Source organism: Lonchura striata, chromosome 27 (assembly GCF_046129695.1).
Source record: "Lonchura striata isolate bLonStr1 chromosome 27, bLonStr1.mat, whole genome shotgun sequence".
Taxonomy (NCBI): Eukaryota; Metazoa; Chordata; class Aves; order Passeriformes; family Estrildidae; genus Lonchura; species Lonchura striata.
This window is the reverse complement of record NC_134629.1, coordinates 5,871,756-5,885,825: the sequence shown is the minus strand read 5'-3', so window position 1 is coordinate 5,885,825 and position 14,070 is coordinate 5,871,756. Positions and strand designations below refer to the sequence as shown.

At 65.8% G+C, this 14,070-nt stretch overlaps 2 protein-coding genes across 2 annotated transcripts; one reads left to right on the top strand and one right to left on the bottom strand.

Moving 5' to 3' along the window:
* The first annotated feature begins 588 nt into the window (after positions 1 to 588).
* COXFA4L2 (cytochrome c oxidase hypoxia associated subunit FA4L2) lies at positions 589 to 5,437 on the top strand. The gene is made up of 4 exons (XM_021542481.3): positions 589 to 712; positions 3,738 to 3,826; positions 4,988 to 5,048; positions 5,254 to 5,437. The coding sequence occupies exons 1-4, from the start codon at positions 656 to 658 to the stop codon at positions 5,308 to 5,310; spliced, it is 264 nt and encodes an 87-aa protein (XP_021398156.1). The 5' UTR covers positions 589 to 655; the 3' UTR covers positions 5,311 to 5,437.
* An 828-nt stretch (positions 5,438 to 6,265) lies between these two features.
* Positions 6,266 to 12,616, bottom strand: SHMT2 (serine hydroxymethyltransferase 2). The gene is made up of 12 exons (XM_021542480.2): positions 12,522 to 12,616; positions 10,535 to 10,732; positions 10,356 to 10,435; positions 9,475 to 9,675; positions 9,296 to 9,377; positions 8,665 to 8,787; positions 8,451 to 8,590; positions 8,197 to 8,362; positions 8,025 to 8,124; positions 7,358 to 7,513; positions 6,812 to 6,919; positions 6,266 to 6,671 (listed from the first exon to the last, which is right to left on the bottom strand). Exons 1-12 carry the CDS (start codon positions 12,543 to 12,545, stop codon positions 6,544 to 6,546), a joined length of 1,506 nt encoding a protein of 501 aa, XP_021398155.2. The 5' UTR covers positions 12,546 to 12,616; the 3' UTR covers positions 6,266 to 6,543.
* Between the last annotated feature and the right edge of the window lie 1,454 nt (positions 12,617 to 14,070).

Genomic DNA, 14,070 nt, shown 5'->3' with positions numbered 1-14,070 from the left:
GAGAGGGGAAAATCCCAGGGTGGCCCCGACACCCCCAAAGTGAGGGGCTCACGGGCTGTGGCGGCACTCACCGCTGCCAGAGCACGACCAGCCCCCCCCTCACCGAGGCCGGGGGTCCCCACCCCGGCTGGGTCCGTCCCTCTCCTTCCCTCTCGCGGCCCTTTGTTGGGCACTAATCGCCGCTTTCCATATGCGCGGCAGCATCTGCTCCTGCCAGGGAGATTTGCATCGCTAAATGTAAATTGGGTGTTCCATCATTTATCACAAACGGGAGGGCGCGGAGCGGGGCGGCCGAGCCCGGCCGAGCTGTCAGCGGGAATCGCGGGGCTCATCCTTCGCCCCCGCGGAGCCGCGGGGCTGCCCGTGGAGGGACGTCCCGCGTGGGGAGGGACAGCCAGGCTTCGTGGGGACACCGGGCTTCGCTCGTCAGCCCCCCCCCAGACAGCGAGGTCACCCCTGAGGTGAGGGCGGTGAGGTTGGGAGCAGCGGTGGGCGCTGGATCTGGTGCCCGGCCCTCCTCGCCGTGTCCCCGGGCCGGGATGTCCCGACCCGCCCCGTCCCTCCCAGCCCGGCCCCTCTCGCCTCCTGCCCACCCCTCCAGCCCCGGTCGGACCTCGGAACCCGCCGCCACCGCCGGAGCGATCCCACCCTGGCCATGAAGGGTCCCCTGCGTGGAGGGATGTTCTCCCGGCATCTCAAACGGCACCCCGGAGTGAGTCGCCCGGCCCCCCCATTTCCTCCAGGGACCCCCAGCCCTCTCCCCCTCCTCCCAGGGACCCCCAGCCCCCAGGCTTGTCCTCGCCCACCTCCCGCCACGTGCCTGGAGCCCCTGGCCTTCCTCACATCCTTCTCCCTCCATCCCATCATCCCACCCCCCATCCCTCCTGTTCTGTGTCCTTCCTCAGCCTCCTCTTCCTCCCATTCCCCAAAATCCTCCTCAGCCCCCCCCAGTCCCGCGTTGTTCCGGCTTCCCCTTCCCGCTGTCCCCCCGCTCTCCCTGCCCCGTTCAGCAGAGGCGGGGGTCCTGAGGATTCCCGTCCCTCCTTCACCGAGGAAAGGTGAGACCACCCCCCTGCTTCCCACCCCGTTCCTGAGACCACCCGCCTGCTTCCCACCCCGTTCCTGAGACCACCCCCCTGCTTCCCACCCCGTTCCTGAGACCACCCGCCTGCTTCCCACCCCGTTCCCTCCTTCCAGCGCTGCTGAGGGGCCGGGGCTCCTTCACCGAGCCCGGCTGGGCCACCTCAACTCTTACCCACACCCCGACAGGCAGAGGCGGGTGAGGGGACCTTCCCCGTGTGCCACCCTGCCCTGTCTGGGGACATCTTTGTCAGGGAGGATGGAAATGAAGCCCCCTCCCCACTCAGCCCAGCAGCCCCAGAGCTGTCCCTGTCACCCCTCAAAACGTCAGGCTGAGGGGTTTGGCTAAAAAAAATGCCTCAACCCTGGGCTGGGCACTGCTGGGGGGTGCCAGCACCGGGGGCACAGGTAGCTGGCACCCCCAGGGTGCTTCCCACGTCCTCGGGTGGGCAGCACAGGCTGAGGCTCACTGCAGAGCGGGGAGCTTTGGGCTGCTTTTGCTCCCCAGTCAGTCCCCGTGATTTGGGGGGCACAAAGAAGACCCCAAAGCGGAGGTGTAAAGCCATGGCGGGTGCTGGGTGCTCGTACACAGCAGGGCTGTCGCTGGGGCGGTTTCTGTGGTGTCACCTGCTCCGTGCAGCTCCGTCCGTCTGTCCGTCCGTCCCCCTCAGCCGCGGCGCTGCCGGCCGGGTGCAGCCGCGCTCTCAGCCCGCCGGGGCTCCTCCGCCGCGCCGTGCCCGCCTGCCCGGCAGTGATGGATGGCCCAGCCACGCCGCGCAGCGCCGCGGCCCCGGGGCTCGGCAGCGCTGGCAGGACCGGAGCCCGCTGGCACGGCTCGCTGGGCACCGAGCGGGCACCGGGCAGAGCCTGGCACGGCGCCCCGCCGCCCGCGCGCCCCGTGCCTGGGGGAAATCGGGCTCCACCGCTGGCACCTGCGGCTTGGCAGCCTCCTCCTGGCCCTAATTCTTCCCAGCCATTAATTACCCAGACGGTGTCGGCAGCAGATGGTGAGACGGCCCCGCTGCCCCGAATCCTCTCCAGCAGCCGCAGCAATTCCCGGCGCTGCGGCGAGTTCTCGATTCGCCAGCGCTTGGGCAGCGGCTGCTGCCAGCTCCTGCTGCCACTCGGTGCCAAGGACCATCATCCGCTGATGGCCCTGACCCCTCGGGTGGGCGCTGGCATCCGCCGGCCGCTCCATCACTGCAGCCTGGCTTGGGCACGGCGCTGCCGGGTGGGAGCCGGGCCATACTGGGAGCGCTGGGAGAGGCTGGGCAGGGGGGACACATCCGTGCTCCCCCTTTCCCCGCGCGTGGATGTCGAACAGATGGGTCGGACCGACCCTTTCCATCCCATTTTCCAACCGTGCCCCCCCCCCCCCCCACCACCACCCCCCACCCAGGCCGGTGTCATCGCAGTGGGGAAACTGAGTCACGGAGCGGTGGGCGTTGGGTTCGGGGGCATTTTCTCTTGTGCCGAGCAGAAGAGCCGCGAGCAGAGGCGGCGCCGAGCCGGCGGCAGCGCTCCCGTTAATGCAGCACCGGCTCCCTCCCAGGGGCTCCGCTGCCGCCGCTCTCATTACGCTCCGCGCGTCCTCCCCGGCGCGGGGGCCGCGGCAATTTGGGGGAGGTCAAAGCCGCCTCGCCTCGGCTCCGATTGAGGCCGCGTCGCTCCGGGCACCGGGGGATTGGCGGCCCGGGCACCGGGAGATTGGCAGCCCGGGCGGAGATGAGGAGATGGAGCCAAGGTGCAGCGGGAGCCACCGCGGGCACGGAGCGGGGGGTGAGGGCACCTCTGGTGGGACTGGGGTCTCTGAGTGCCCCCGGGAGCCGCTTTGGATCCCTGGCTGCTCGGCCCCAGCGCGTCCCAGTCCATCCCAGTTAAACAAACAGAGCCTCCTTGCTTGGTGCTCCATCAGGAGATGGTGCAGGGGGGTGCAGAGCCTGGGGGCTGCGGGGGGACAGGGACCCTGGCCGGGGTCACAGCTCGGGACAGACCTTGGCCAGGGCCGAGTATCTCAGGGAGGAACCATGAGCCAAGGCTCAGCCCTGCGTGGAGTCACTGGAAGCACTGGGAACACTGGGAATGGGGTGCTCAGCACCGAATCCTTTAGGGAGGAGCCATAAACTGAGGCTCAGTCACTGGGAACACTGGGAGCACTGGGAACACTGGGAATGGGGTGCCCAGAACCCAATCCTTTAGGGAGGAGCCATAAACTGAGGCTCAGTCACTGGGAACACTGGGAGCACTGGGAACACTGGGAATGGGGTGCCCAGGACCCAATCCTTTAGGGAGGAGCCACAAACTGAGGCTCAGCCCTGAGCAGAGTCACTGGGAGCACTGGGAACACCGGGAATGGGGTCCCCAGCTCCTCAGCAGCGCCAGCGCCGGGCAGCCACAGGCGGAGGGGAAGCGATTTCTCATTCCAAATCCAATTCCTCTCCAACACGAGCCGATTTTTCTCTCCCTCTTTTAATTCAGTCACTCAAGCTGACAGCTACACTGTGTACCGCAGCCCGGCTACAGGATTGCTCTGCCATATTCCCCCTGTAAATCTCCCGGCGTGTCAGCTCTCCCTTTCACTCTCCAGTCCGCCTGATAAATATTCATTTTATTGGGGTATTTTTCATTTCTCTCTCTCTCTCTCTCTCTCTCTGCAGCTCGTTCCCCTCATTGGCTTCATCAGTGTGGGCCTGGGCAGCGCAGTCCTGTACCTGCTGCGGCTGGCACTGTACAGCCCAGACGTCAGGTACGCCTTGAGGTGCCCTGGGCACCCCTGGGGCACCCCTGGGTGCCCCTGGGCACCCCTCGGGCTCGCCCCACACCCCCAGAGCATGGGGGGCTCAGCCCAGCTGGGGTCGCATGCCCAGCCACAGCATCACGGTGAACGATGGGGGGGAAATGTGGGCCCAGAGGTGCCCGGAGCACAGGAGGGAAGTTGGGGGGTTGGATCCCCTCTCCTTGGTTTGGGGCGGTGGGAGAAGGGCCCCTGCAGCCCCGTTAGGCAGGTAAGAGCTGAATGTGGCTGATGGGCCCTTGCAAGGGTGTGGGGAGGGTGGGACTGAGGGGAATGGGAGATGGAGGGACAGACAAAACCGGCAGGGAGGGCTGGGCACAGGGAGAGGTGTGGGGATGAAACCCACGAGCGGTTTTGGGATGGACAGAGGGAAGGATGCAGGGCTGTGGGGAGGGTGGGATGCTCAGCTGGATGGTTGGAGAAAGGATGGGGAGAAGGAGGAGGGAGGGACAAAACCAGCGGGGAAGAACGAGCGAAGAGCCGGGTGTGAGGACGGACGGACGGACAGACAGACGGAAAAAGGGCTGTGGGATCACAAAGGGCGGGTGGGCAGGACAGTGCCACAGGCTGGTTTCCCCACATCCCCCCCCTCTGCCCCCCACCTCGTTTACTCCCGGTAAAACCACTCCTGGATTTGATCTGGCACCAGATGAGCTCAGCTCCACCACCAGCAGACCCAGACACCTTGCCTTGGAGGCTGGGAGTGCAGGGGGGGGTGTTTGGGAGGGAATAACCCCCCCATCCCCATCCCCCAAACCCACGAATGCCATTAAACAGCTCCAGGGGGGCTGTGCTTGCAGCACGGCCCCCCCCCCCCCTCCATCCCCCAATCCACACACAAACATCTTCCCAGATGGAAAATTCTGCTCTTGGCCAGCAGCACTGGGATGGGGGGGACAGAAAAGGGGGGGACAGCACGAGCTGCTCTCCCCAGGGACCCCCCATCCCACGGCTCTGCTGGCCTCCCGCAGCCCCTCCCGGGACAGGACGGGATGTGGAAAGGCTTCAAGGAGGACTGGGGGTGGTGGTGGTGGGGCTGGGGGCACGTTGGGGGGCTCCAGTGGTTTGTCCCCCACTCCTGACGGGCACTGATGTCCCTGTCACCCCTCGCAGCTGGGACCGGAAGAATAATCCTGAACCCTGGAATAAGCTGAGCCCCACAGACCAGTATAAAGTGAGCACTGGGTGAACTGGGGGGGATGGCAGTGTGTGTGTGGGGGGGGTGGGCAGCCACATTTAGGGCAAAACACTGCATTTTCCTCAGCATGGGGAAAAGGGGATCGCTCCTGGAGCAGAGTCCCCCCCCCCCCCCCCAAATCCTTGTGCTTGAATTTGGGGAAGGGGCCAGGCTGCCCCCCTGACCTCCCTCCCTGCTCCAGTTTCTGGCAGTTTCCACCGACTACAAGAACCTCAAAAAGGACCGTCCCAGCTTCTGAGCCACCTCTGGGACGTGCTGGGCTGGAGGGGGAGACCCCCACGCTGCCCCCGAAGGCCCCTGAGCTCCAGCACAGCACCCCCAAACCGTTCGTCCGTGTCCCACCCCCCAATAAACCACATCCCTCACCCCGTGCCTGCATTAAACTCAGCACAGGAATGAATGACGGGGTGGGGGGCAGCAAACTGGATCTTTATGGTTTCCCAGAGATTGGGAGGGGCAGACAACTGGATCTTTTATGGTGTCCCAGAGATTGGAAGGGCAGCAAACTGGATCCTTTATGGTTCCCCAGAGATTGGGGAAGGGGGGACAGCAAACTGGATCCTTTATGGTTTCCCAGAGTTTGGATAGTGGGAAGGGGCAGCAAACTGGATCTTTATGGTTTCCTTAGGAAGAGCAGCAAACTGGATCCTTTATGGTTTCCCAAGGATTGGGAAAGGGCAGCAAACTGGATCTTTTATGGTTTCCCAGAGACTGGAAGGGCAGCAAACTGGATCCTTTATGGTTTCCCAGAGCCCTGAGATGCTCTCACCCCCGGGAGGGCTGGGCTGGGTGGGCTCACATCCCGCTGGAAGCAGGACAAGCCCTCGGGTGCTGTTTGTGCTGTTTCCGCTCTCTCACGCCCCAGGGTCCCCTCTGGAGAGGGAAGGAGCTGGGAAGGGTGGAGGGGTCACACCCACGCGTGTCAGTGACCCTCTGGAATACGTGACATGGGACAGAGCCCGGCTGGTGCCCACCCGGGCAGGCAGAGGAGGGGAGGGGTCCCAGGCTGTCCCCTCGCTGTACCCCACACGTTCCGGGGCTCAGCATCACCCCCCTGCCCTCAGACCCGCCGGGGGAAGCAGCAGGATGGGGACACTGAGGCACGAGGGGCTCCTGGCACGGCGCTGCGGCGCCCCACGGAGCTGTCCCCAAGCGTCCCTCTGCCCCCCCAGCACGGCACCCGCACGCCTCCAGGCTCTGCACCCCCTTTTATTAGCAACCCCTCCCCGTAGAAAAGTGCAAGACGAGGCTGGAGCAAGCGGTGCCCCCCAGCCCAAGCAGGGTCTTGGGGGGGGTCTCTGCACCCTAACACTGACAGCAGGACGGGCGCGCGCCGCCCCCACCCCGGGGACGCGGCACCCAGAGGTGAACACGGGGGAGAAGGGGAGGGGGACAGGCAGAGGGTGGCTCTCAGCCCCTCTGTGCCCCCCACCCCGGTGACCCCAGCCTGGCAGGAGGGGGGGTGCCCCTCTCAGTGGTCGCTGAAGCCGGGCATGGGGAAGGCACGGGCGAAGGTCTCGACGCGCTGGCGGAGGTCGCGCAGGCGCCGCTGCGTCTCCGGGTCCTGCAGCAGGAAGGTCTTGAAGTCCTGGAGCTTACCTGGGAGAAACGGGGGGCACAGTGAGCCCCAGGGCAGCTCCAGCCCTCCCCAGGTACCCACAGCACAGGCTGGCACCACAAGGAGAGAAAGGCACCCAGGAAGGGGGAAATGGAGGGGAGAGGGGCCCCCCGTCGCTCACTGGTTTTGCTCTTGACGTCCAGGGCCAGGGCGATGCCCTCGTCGATGAACTCCACGACCTTCTGGAAATCCTCCTCGCGGAACTGGCGGGAGGTCAGCGCGGGGGCACCTGGGCACAGAGCCCATCAGGGACGGGAGCACTGCGGGGGCACCAGCCCCACAAGGGGCTCCCAGGGTCCCAATCCCAAGGAGCTTCCTGAATCCCAGCCCCACAAGGATCTCCCTGAATCCCAGCCCCACAAGGAGTTCCCTGAATCCCAGCCCCACAAGGAGACCCCTGAATCCCAGCCCCACAAGGAGACCCCTGAATCCCAACCTCCCAAGGCACCCCCTCAGTCCAAGCCCCCCAAGGAGCCCCCTCAATCCAAGCCCCTCAGTGTGGCTCCCCACCAGGATCCCCAAGTTCTGGTCTCTCTGGGCTCCTGCTCCCTTTCCCAGCCAAACCAAGCTCTGAATTGCCACTCTGGGAAGGGTGAAACAGAGTGGGGCAGCTGTGGGGTGAAGCCCCCACGCCAGGGCCGCAGCCTGGGCAGGGCCTGTCCCTCACCGAGGCGCAGCCCCCCGGGTGTCAGCGCGCTCCTGTCCCCCGGGCACGTGTTCTTGTTGGTGGTGATGGAGACGAGCTCCAGCACCCGCTCTGCCCGCGCCCCGTCCATGCCCTTGGGCCGCAGGTCCACCAGCACCAGGTGGTTGTCGGTGCCACCTGAGGGACGAAGGAGAGGGGTGAGTAGCCCTGAGCGCCCCCAGACCCATCTGCCACCCCTTTCCTGCTCTGCCTCACCCCCAATCCCCCCACACATCACATCCCACGGCTGCGCTGAGACCGAGCAGAGCCACTCGTCCCCGCCACGGGTCACCCCTCCTTGTCCCCAAAAAGAGCAGGGTCAGAGCAGCACTGACACCAGGGTGTGCTTCACCCCACCATGGTTCAACCCTCCTTGTCCCCACCATGGCTCACCCCTCCTTGTCCCCAAAAACAGGATCAGAGCATCACTGGCACCAGGGTGTGTCTTGTCCCCACCATGGTTCACCCCTCCCTGTCCCCAAAAACAGGATCAGAGCATCACCTGACACCAGGGTGTGCTTCATCCCCACCATGGCTCACCCCTCCTTGTCCCCAAAACCAGGCTCAGAACATCACCTGACACCAGGTGTGCTTCATCCCCACCACAGCTCACCCCTCCTTGTCCCCAAAACCAGGCTCAGAGCATCACCTGACACCAGGGTGTACCCCCGCTGCAGCAGCGCCTGTGCCATGGCCTTGGCGTTCCTCAGCACCTGCTGGCAGTACCCCCGGAACGCCGGGGAGCTGGCCTGGGGGGGGACACCCCATCAGCACGGCGGGGACAGGGCACCCCTGCCCCCAGCCCCCAGCCCCCCACAGACCTGTTTGAGGGCCACAGCCACGGCAGCAATGGTGTGGTTGTGGGGTCCCCCCTGCAGCGAGGGGAAGACGGAGAAGTTGATCCTGTCCTCCAGGTCGTAGAGGGTCTCCTTGCCCGTCTTCTTATCCACCGAGCGCACGCCCTTGCGGTAGAAGATCAGCCCCGACCTGGCGGCGAGGACGCTGTCACCTCTCCCGGCCGGGGGACAGGGGGACAACCCCGCCACGCCCACGGTCACCGTGCCAAGGCCCTCACCTGGCGCCACGCAGGGTCTTGTGCGTGGTGCTGGTGACCACGTCCACGTGCTCGAAGGGCGACGGGATGGCCTTGGCCGCCACCAGCCCGCTGATGTGCGCCATGTCGGCCAGCAGGTACGCCCGGACCTCCTCGCACACCTGGGGACAGCGAGGTCACCTGGCGGCCCCGGGGCTGCCCCCGGGCCCTGGAGCCTCCCCGGCCCCCCACCCACCCGCTTGAGGCGGGCGTAGTCGATGAGGCGGGCGTAGGCGCTGGTGCCCGCGATGAGCAGCCGGGGACGGAAGAGCCGCGCCGTCACCTCCAGCTGGGCGTAGTCGATCAGGCCTGTGGCGGGCTGGGAGGGACAGACGGACGGACTGGTCAGGCCAGGGACAGACGGACGGACAGGTCAGGCCAGGGACAGATAGAAGGACTGGGCAGGTCAGGGACAGACAGACTGGTCAGCCCAGGGAGGGACAGATGGACTGGTCAGTCCAGGGACAGATGGACTGGTCAATCCAGGGACAGATGGACAGGTCAGCCCAGGGACAGACGGACAGGTCAGTCCAGGGACAGACAGACAGGTCAGCCCAGGGACAGACAGATTGGTCAGTCAGTCCAGGGATAGACAAACAGACAGACAGACAGACAGGTCAGTCCAGGGTCAGGGGTTTGGCAGAGCAGCTCGGACCCCCCAGGGACACCCCCAGGACACCCTGGGGACACCCAAGGGATATCTCGTGGACACCTTGGGGACACCCCGGGGACACCCCTGGGACACCCTGGTGACACCCAAGGGACACCCCTGGGACACCCTGGGGACACCCCGGGGACCCTCAGCGCTCCCCTCACCCCCGGCTCACATCAAGCTTGTAGGGCATGGACTCGAAGAAGATGGAGGTGGCCGAGATCCTCCTGGCGTCGCTCATGTAGCCGTGCGTGAGGCTGCGGGGGAGACACGGGGGTGGGTGGGGGGGTGAGGCCGGGACCCCCGGGGGGCCGCGGACCCCACGCGTCCCCCCCCACCCGGCTCCCCACATACTGGCCCCCGTCGGGCAGGTCCAGCCCCATCAGGCGCTCGTGGGGCTGCAGCAGGGCCGTGTAGGCGGCGAAGTTGGCCGGGGAGCCCGAGTAGGGCTGGACGTTGACGCCCCAGCGCGCCGGGTCCAGGTCGAAGGCCTCCAGCGCCCGCCGCTGGCACAGCAGCTCGAGCTCGTCCACCACCTCGGCCCCCCCGTAGTACCTGGGGACAGCACGGGGTCACCAGGGGGGTCCCCCCGCCGCCAGCCCGACCCCACGGGGGTGTGGCGCATCAGGCAGCCCCCAGTGATGCTGCGGGGTTTTGGGTTTTCTGTGTTTCAGATGCTGAGATTATGACACCTCAGATTTTGGGGGTTTTTTGGGTTCATGTGAGGGGATGGTGAGCTCTGTTCACAGAGTAGGCAGACAAAACAATTCCTTCTCTAGCTGGGGAACAAGGACAAAGGATCCAAATTTCAGGCCCAAGAGCAGAAACAGAAGTGAACTGAACAGAGAAAAACAAGAAGGATGGGACTGGGTAAGCTAAAGCTACAATTGGACAATTAACCCCAATATGCACATGGAGCAAAACTTATAAAAGCGACAGACCTCGTGACAAGGCATCCATTTTTGTGACCATTTTGGGTGCATTTTGGGTTCATCTTGTGACTATTTTGGGCTCACCTGGGCTGTAGCCCTGACTGGCCTCTTTGTGCTGCTCAGGGTGGATCCACTGAAGCCTCCTAATAAATCCCTAATTTATTCTTTAGCTCTGTTTAGATCTCTGTTCTGGGTCAGCATCAGCACTGGGGAGCCCCCAGCCCTGCCCTGGGGCTCCCTGGATGTCTCCTGCAGCTGAACCCCGGTGCCCCCCGGTGCCCCCCAGCCCCCTCCCCACTTTACCTCTTCCCAGGATACCCCTCCGAGTATTTGTTGTTGAGGCAGGAGCCCAGCGCCTCCAGCGCCGCCCGGCTGCAGAAATTCTGGGGTGGGGGGAAAAGTGGATGAGAATCGGAGCAGCCAAACCCCCTAAACTGGGGGTCCCCCAGCCCCAAACCCCAGCCCTGCCCAAGCCCCCCCACCTCAGAGGCGATGAGCTCCAGCCCCCGGCACTGCCGATCCTTCTCCTTCTGCACCAGGCTCCAGATTTCGGGGTCGCTCTCGGCCAGGCTCTCCTGCCCCGTCCAGCCGGGGACGTGCCCGGTGGCGGCGGCGGCGGCGGGGCCGTGCTGTGCCCGCCGGCTGCCCGTGCCCACCCGGGCCCCCCATCGCTGCAGGGTCTGCACAGAGAGGGGAGGGACGAGCCGTGACCCCTGGAGCCCGTCCCAGCACCTACAGGTGACAGTGGCAGGCACAACACCCCCAGGTCTGCCTCCAGCCACCGGTGTCACCCTGCAAGGTGGGAGCATGGGGACCCCAAGGGGTGCATGGGGACCTCAAGGGGCACATAGGGACCCCAAGGAGTGCATGGGGACACCAAGGTGCACATAGGGACCCCAAGGATCCCATGGGGCACATGGGGACCCCAAGGACCCCATGGGGACCCCAAGGATCCCATGGGGACCCCAAGGACCTCATGGGGCACATGGGGACCCCAAGGATCCCGTGGGGTGCATGGGGACCCCAAGGATCCCAAGGACCCCATGGGGACCCCAAGGACCCCTAGGGGCACACAGGGACCCCAAGGACCCCATGGGGACCCCAAGAACCCCTAGCGGCACATGGGGACCCCAAGGACCATGGGGTGCATGGGGACCCCAAGGGGTACATGGGGACCCCAAGGATCCCATGGGGTGCATGGGGACCCCAAGGGGATCTCAAGGATCCCATGGGGTGCATGGGGACCCCAAGGATTTCATGGAGACCCCAAGGATCCCATGGGGTGCATGGGGACCCCAAGGATCCCATTGGGTGCATAGGGACCCCATGGGGACCCCAAGGATCCCATGGGGACCCCAAGGACCTCACGGGGCACATGGGGACCCCGTCTCCACGGGACACATGGAGACTCCTCCGTGGTCCCCCCAAAGTACATAGAGACCCCAAAAGCCACATGGGGATCCTCCCAAGGCCCCCACGAGGTACATGGGGACCCCAAGGATCCCATGGGGACCCCAAGGACCCCTAGGGGCACATGGGGACCCCAAGGGGTGCATGGGGACCCCAAGGACCCCATGGGGACCCCAAAAGGTACATGAAGACCCCCTTAAAAGTCCTCACGAAGCACACAGGGACCCCCAAAACCCTGCGGGGGTGCCCCCCAAGCCGAGGTGCACAGCGGGCCTCTCACCCACGGGACCCCCACCCACGGGACCCCCCCTCGTTGTACACGGCGGCTGTGGGGGGACACCCGTGGGGCGCCCCCGGTGCCCGGTGCCGGGTGATGTAACCGCGGCCGCCCCATTGCATCACCCGCGGGGCAGCGGGCACCGGACACGGGCCAAGGCCGGTGCCGGGGCTGTCCCGGCCCCGGGGACTTTGGGACGGACACAAAGTCCGCGGGGGTGGCGGGGCGGAACCGGGCCGGGCTTGGGGGGGCGACACGCAACACCAGGGTGGGGGTCCCGGTGTCCAGCCGGGGGCGAGGAGGAGGAGCGGGATGGGATTGAGACCCCCGGGGGCGATGGAGGGTGGGGAAGGGGTACACAGGGGGGCACCGGGGGCACCGGGACCCCCCCCCGCGGCACCGGGCACCGGGACCCCCCCGCCGGGGAGCGGGAGCCCTGGACCACCGGGGCTGCAGCTCACTGAGGGCACCGGGACCCCTGCGAGCACCCAAATCCCCCGGGCACCGGGACCCCGTCCGGGCACCGGGACCCTCCCTCCGGGCACCGGGACTTCCCGCACACCGGGAACCGCAGCGGGTGTCCCCACGCCGCGGACCGGGGCTGTCCCCCCGGGCACCGGGAGACACCGGGGCTAGCAGAACCCAGCGCTCACCGGGGGATGCGGGAACCGGGGATCCTTACCGGGGATCCTTACCGGGGATCTTTACCGGGAATCCTTACCGGGAACCCGGGACCCCCACCCCGGTGAGAAGCGGGCCCCGCTCCCAGCCCCGAGGCTCACCCTGCCCAGGCGGAGCGGCCACATCCCGGTCCGCGCTGCACGTGGGTCCCGCCGGGTCCCGCTCCCGGCCCCGGTCCCGGTCCCGGTCCCGGCCTCCGCTGGCCCCGCCCCCACGCGCGCGCTGCCGGGAGGGCGGAGCCACCGGAGCCGCGGGGCCGACGGGAAACGGGAGCCCCGGCGCCTCCCCCCCGAACCGGGGCAGCCCGGACCCTGCACCCCCTCCCCTTTCCTAATGTTGGGATCCCCGGTCCTTGCACCCCCCTTCCCTGATTTTAGGGTCCCCCATCCCTGCACCCCCCATCCCTAATTTCGGGGTCCCCGATCCTTGCATCTCCCCCATCCCTAATTTTGGGGACCTCCGTCCTTGCACCCCCTTATCCCTAATTTTTGGGTCCCCTGTCCTTGCTCCTCCCATCTCTAAATTTGGTCCCCTATCCCTGCACGCCCCCCCCCCCTATTTTTGGGGTCCCTCGTTCTTGTACCCCCCTATCCCTAATTTTGGGGTCCCCCGTCCTTGCACCTCCCATCCCTAATTTTGATCCCCCATCCCTGCACCCCTCATCCCTAATTTTGGGGTCGCCGATCCTTGCACCCCCTCCCATCCCTAATTTTGGTCCCCTATCCCTGCAGCCCCCCCTCTATTTTTAGGGTCCCCCGTCCTTGCACCTCCCATCTCTAATTTTGATCCCTCATCCCTGCACCCCCCATCCCTAATTTTGGGGTCCCCGATCCTTACACCTCCCCCATCCCTAATTTTGGGGTCCCCCCATCTCTGCACCCCCCTCACCCCATCCCGAGGTCCCCCCTCCCTCCCCCCACACCTTCTCCCAGCCTCCCCATCCCTGCTCACCCCAAAACCGGGGTCCCTCCTCCTGCACCCCCCGACCCTCATTGCGGGGTCCCTCCTGCACCCCCGACCCTCATTGCGGGGTCCCTCCTCCTGCACCCCCCGACCCTCATTGCGGGGTCCCTCCTGCACCCCCCGACCCTCATTCCGGGGGTCCCGCCCCCTCGCCCTCCCCCCACCACCGCGATCCTTTGGTTTTCCCGGCTTTTCTTTATTTTCCGCTTTTTTTCCGTTTTCATTTTCTTTACAAAAAAAAAAAATTAAAGAAATAAAAGATGCAGAAGCCGTTCCCCGAGAGGAGGGGGCCGCCCCTGAAACCCCCCCCCAAAAATCGCATCCCGACCCCCCCCCCCCCCCCCCCCCGCCTGGCGCTTTTTCGCGGCGTGGGGGGAGGGTCCCCATGGGTGGGGGGGTCCAGGGGGCAGCGGGGCCCGGAGGCGGCACCAGAGCCACCCATGGGTGGGGGGGGGCTCCGGGATACCGGGTGGGGCCTTGCACACGTGTGGTACAGGTGTGTCACACGTACATACGTGTGGTACAGGTGTGTCACGCACATATGTGTGGTACAGGTGTGTCACATGCACACACGCATGGCACAGGTGTGTCACGCACATATGTGTGGTACAGGTGTATCACACGCACATACACACGCGTGGTACAGGTGTGTCACAGGGTACAGGTGTGTCACACACACACATGGTA

Excerpts from the sequence above, each read along its gene's own strand:
- COXFA4L2 (XM_021542481.3), top strand. The coding sequence starts at position 656 with ATGAAGGGTCCCCTGCGTGGAGGGATGTTCTCCCGGCATCTCAAACGG. Across the intron at positions 713-3,737 it reads ATCTCAAACGGCACCCCGGA|CTCGTTCCCCTCATTGGCTT; the intron begins GTGAGTCGCCCG and ends CTCTCTCTGCAG. Across the intron at positions 5,049-5,253 it reads GCCCCACAGACCAGTATAAA|TTTCTGGCAGTTTCCACCGA; the intron begins GTGAGCACTGGG and ends TCCCTGCTCCAG.
- SHMT2 (XM_021542480.2), bottom strand. The coding sequence starts at position 12,545 with ATGTGGCCGCTCCGCCTGGGCAGG. Across the intron at positions 8,788-9,295 it reads CCATGCCCTACAAGCTTGAT|CCCGCCACAGGCCTGATCGA; the intron begins GTGAGCCGGGGG and ends TGTCCCTCCCAG. Across the intron at positions 7,514-8,024 it reads GGGGTACACCCTGGTGTCAG|GTGGCACCGACAACCACCTG; the intron begins GTGATGCTCTGA and ends TTCGTCCCTCAG.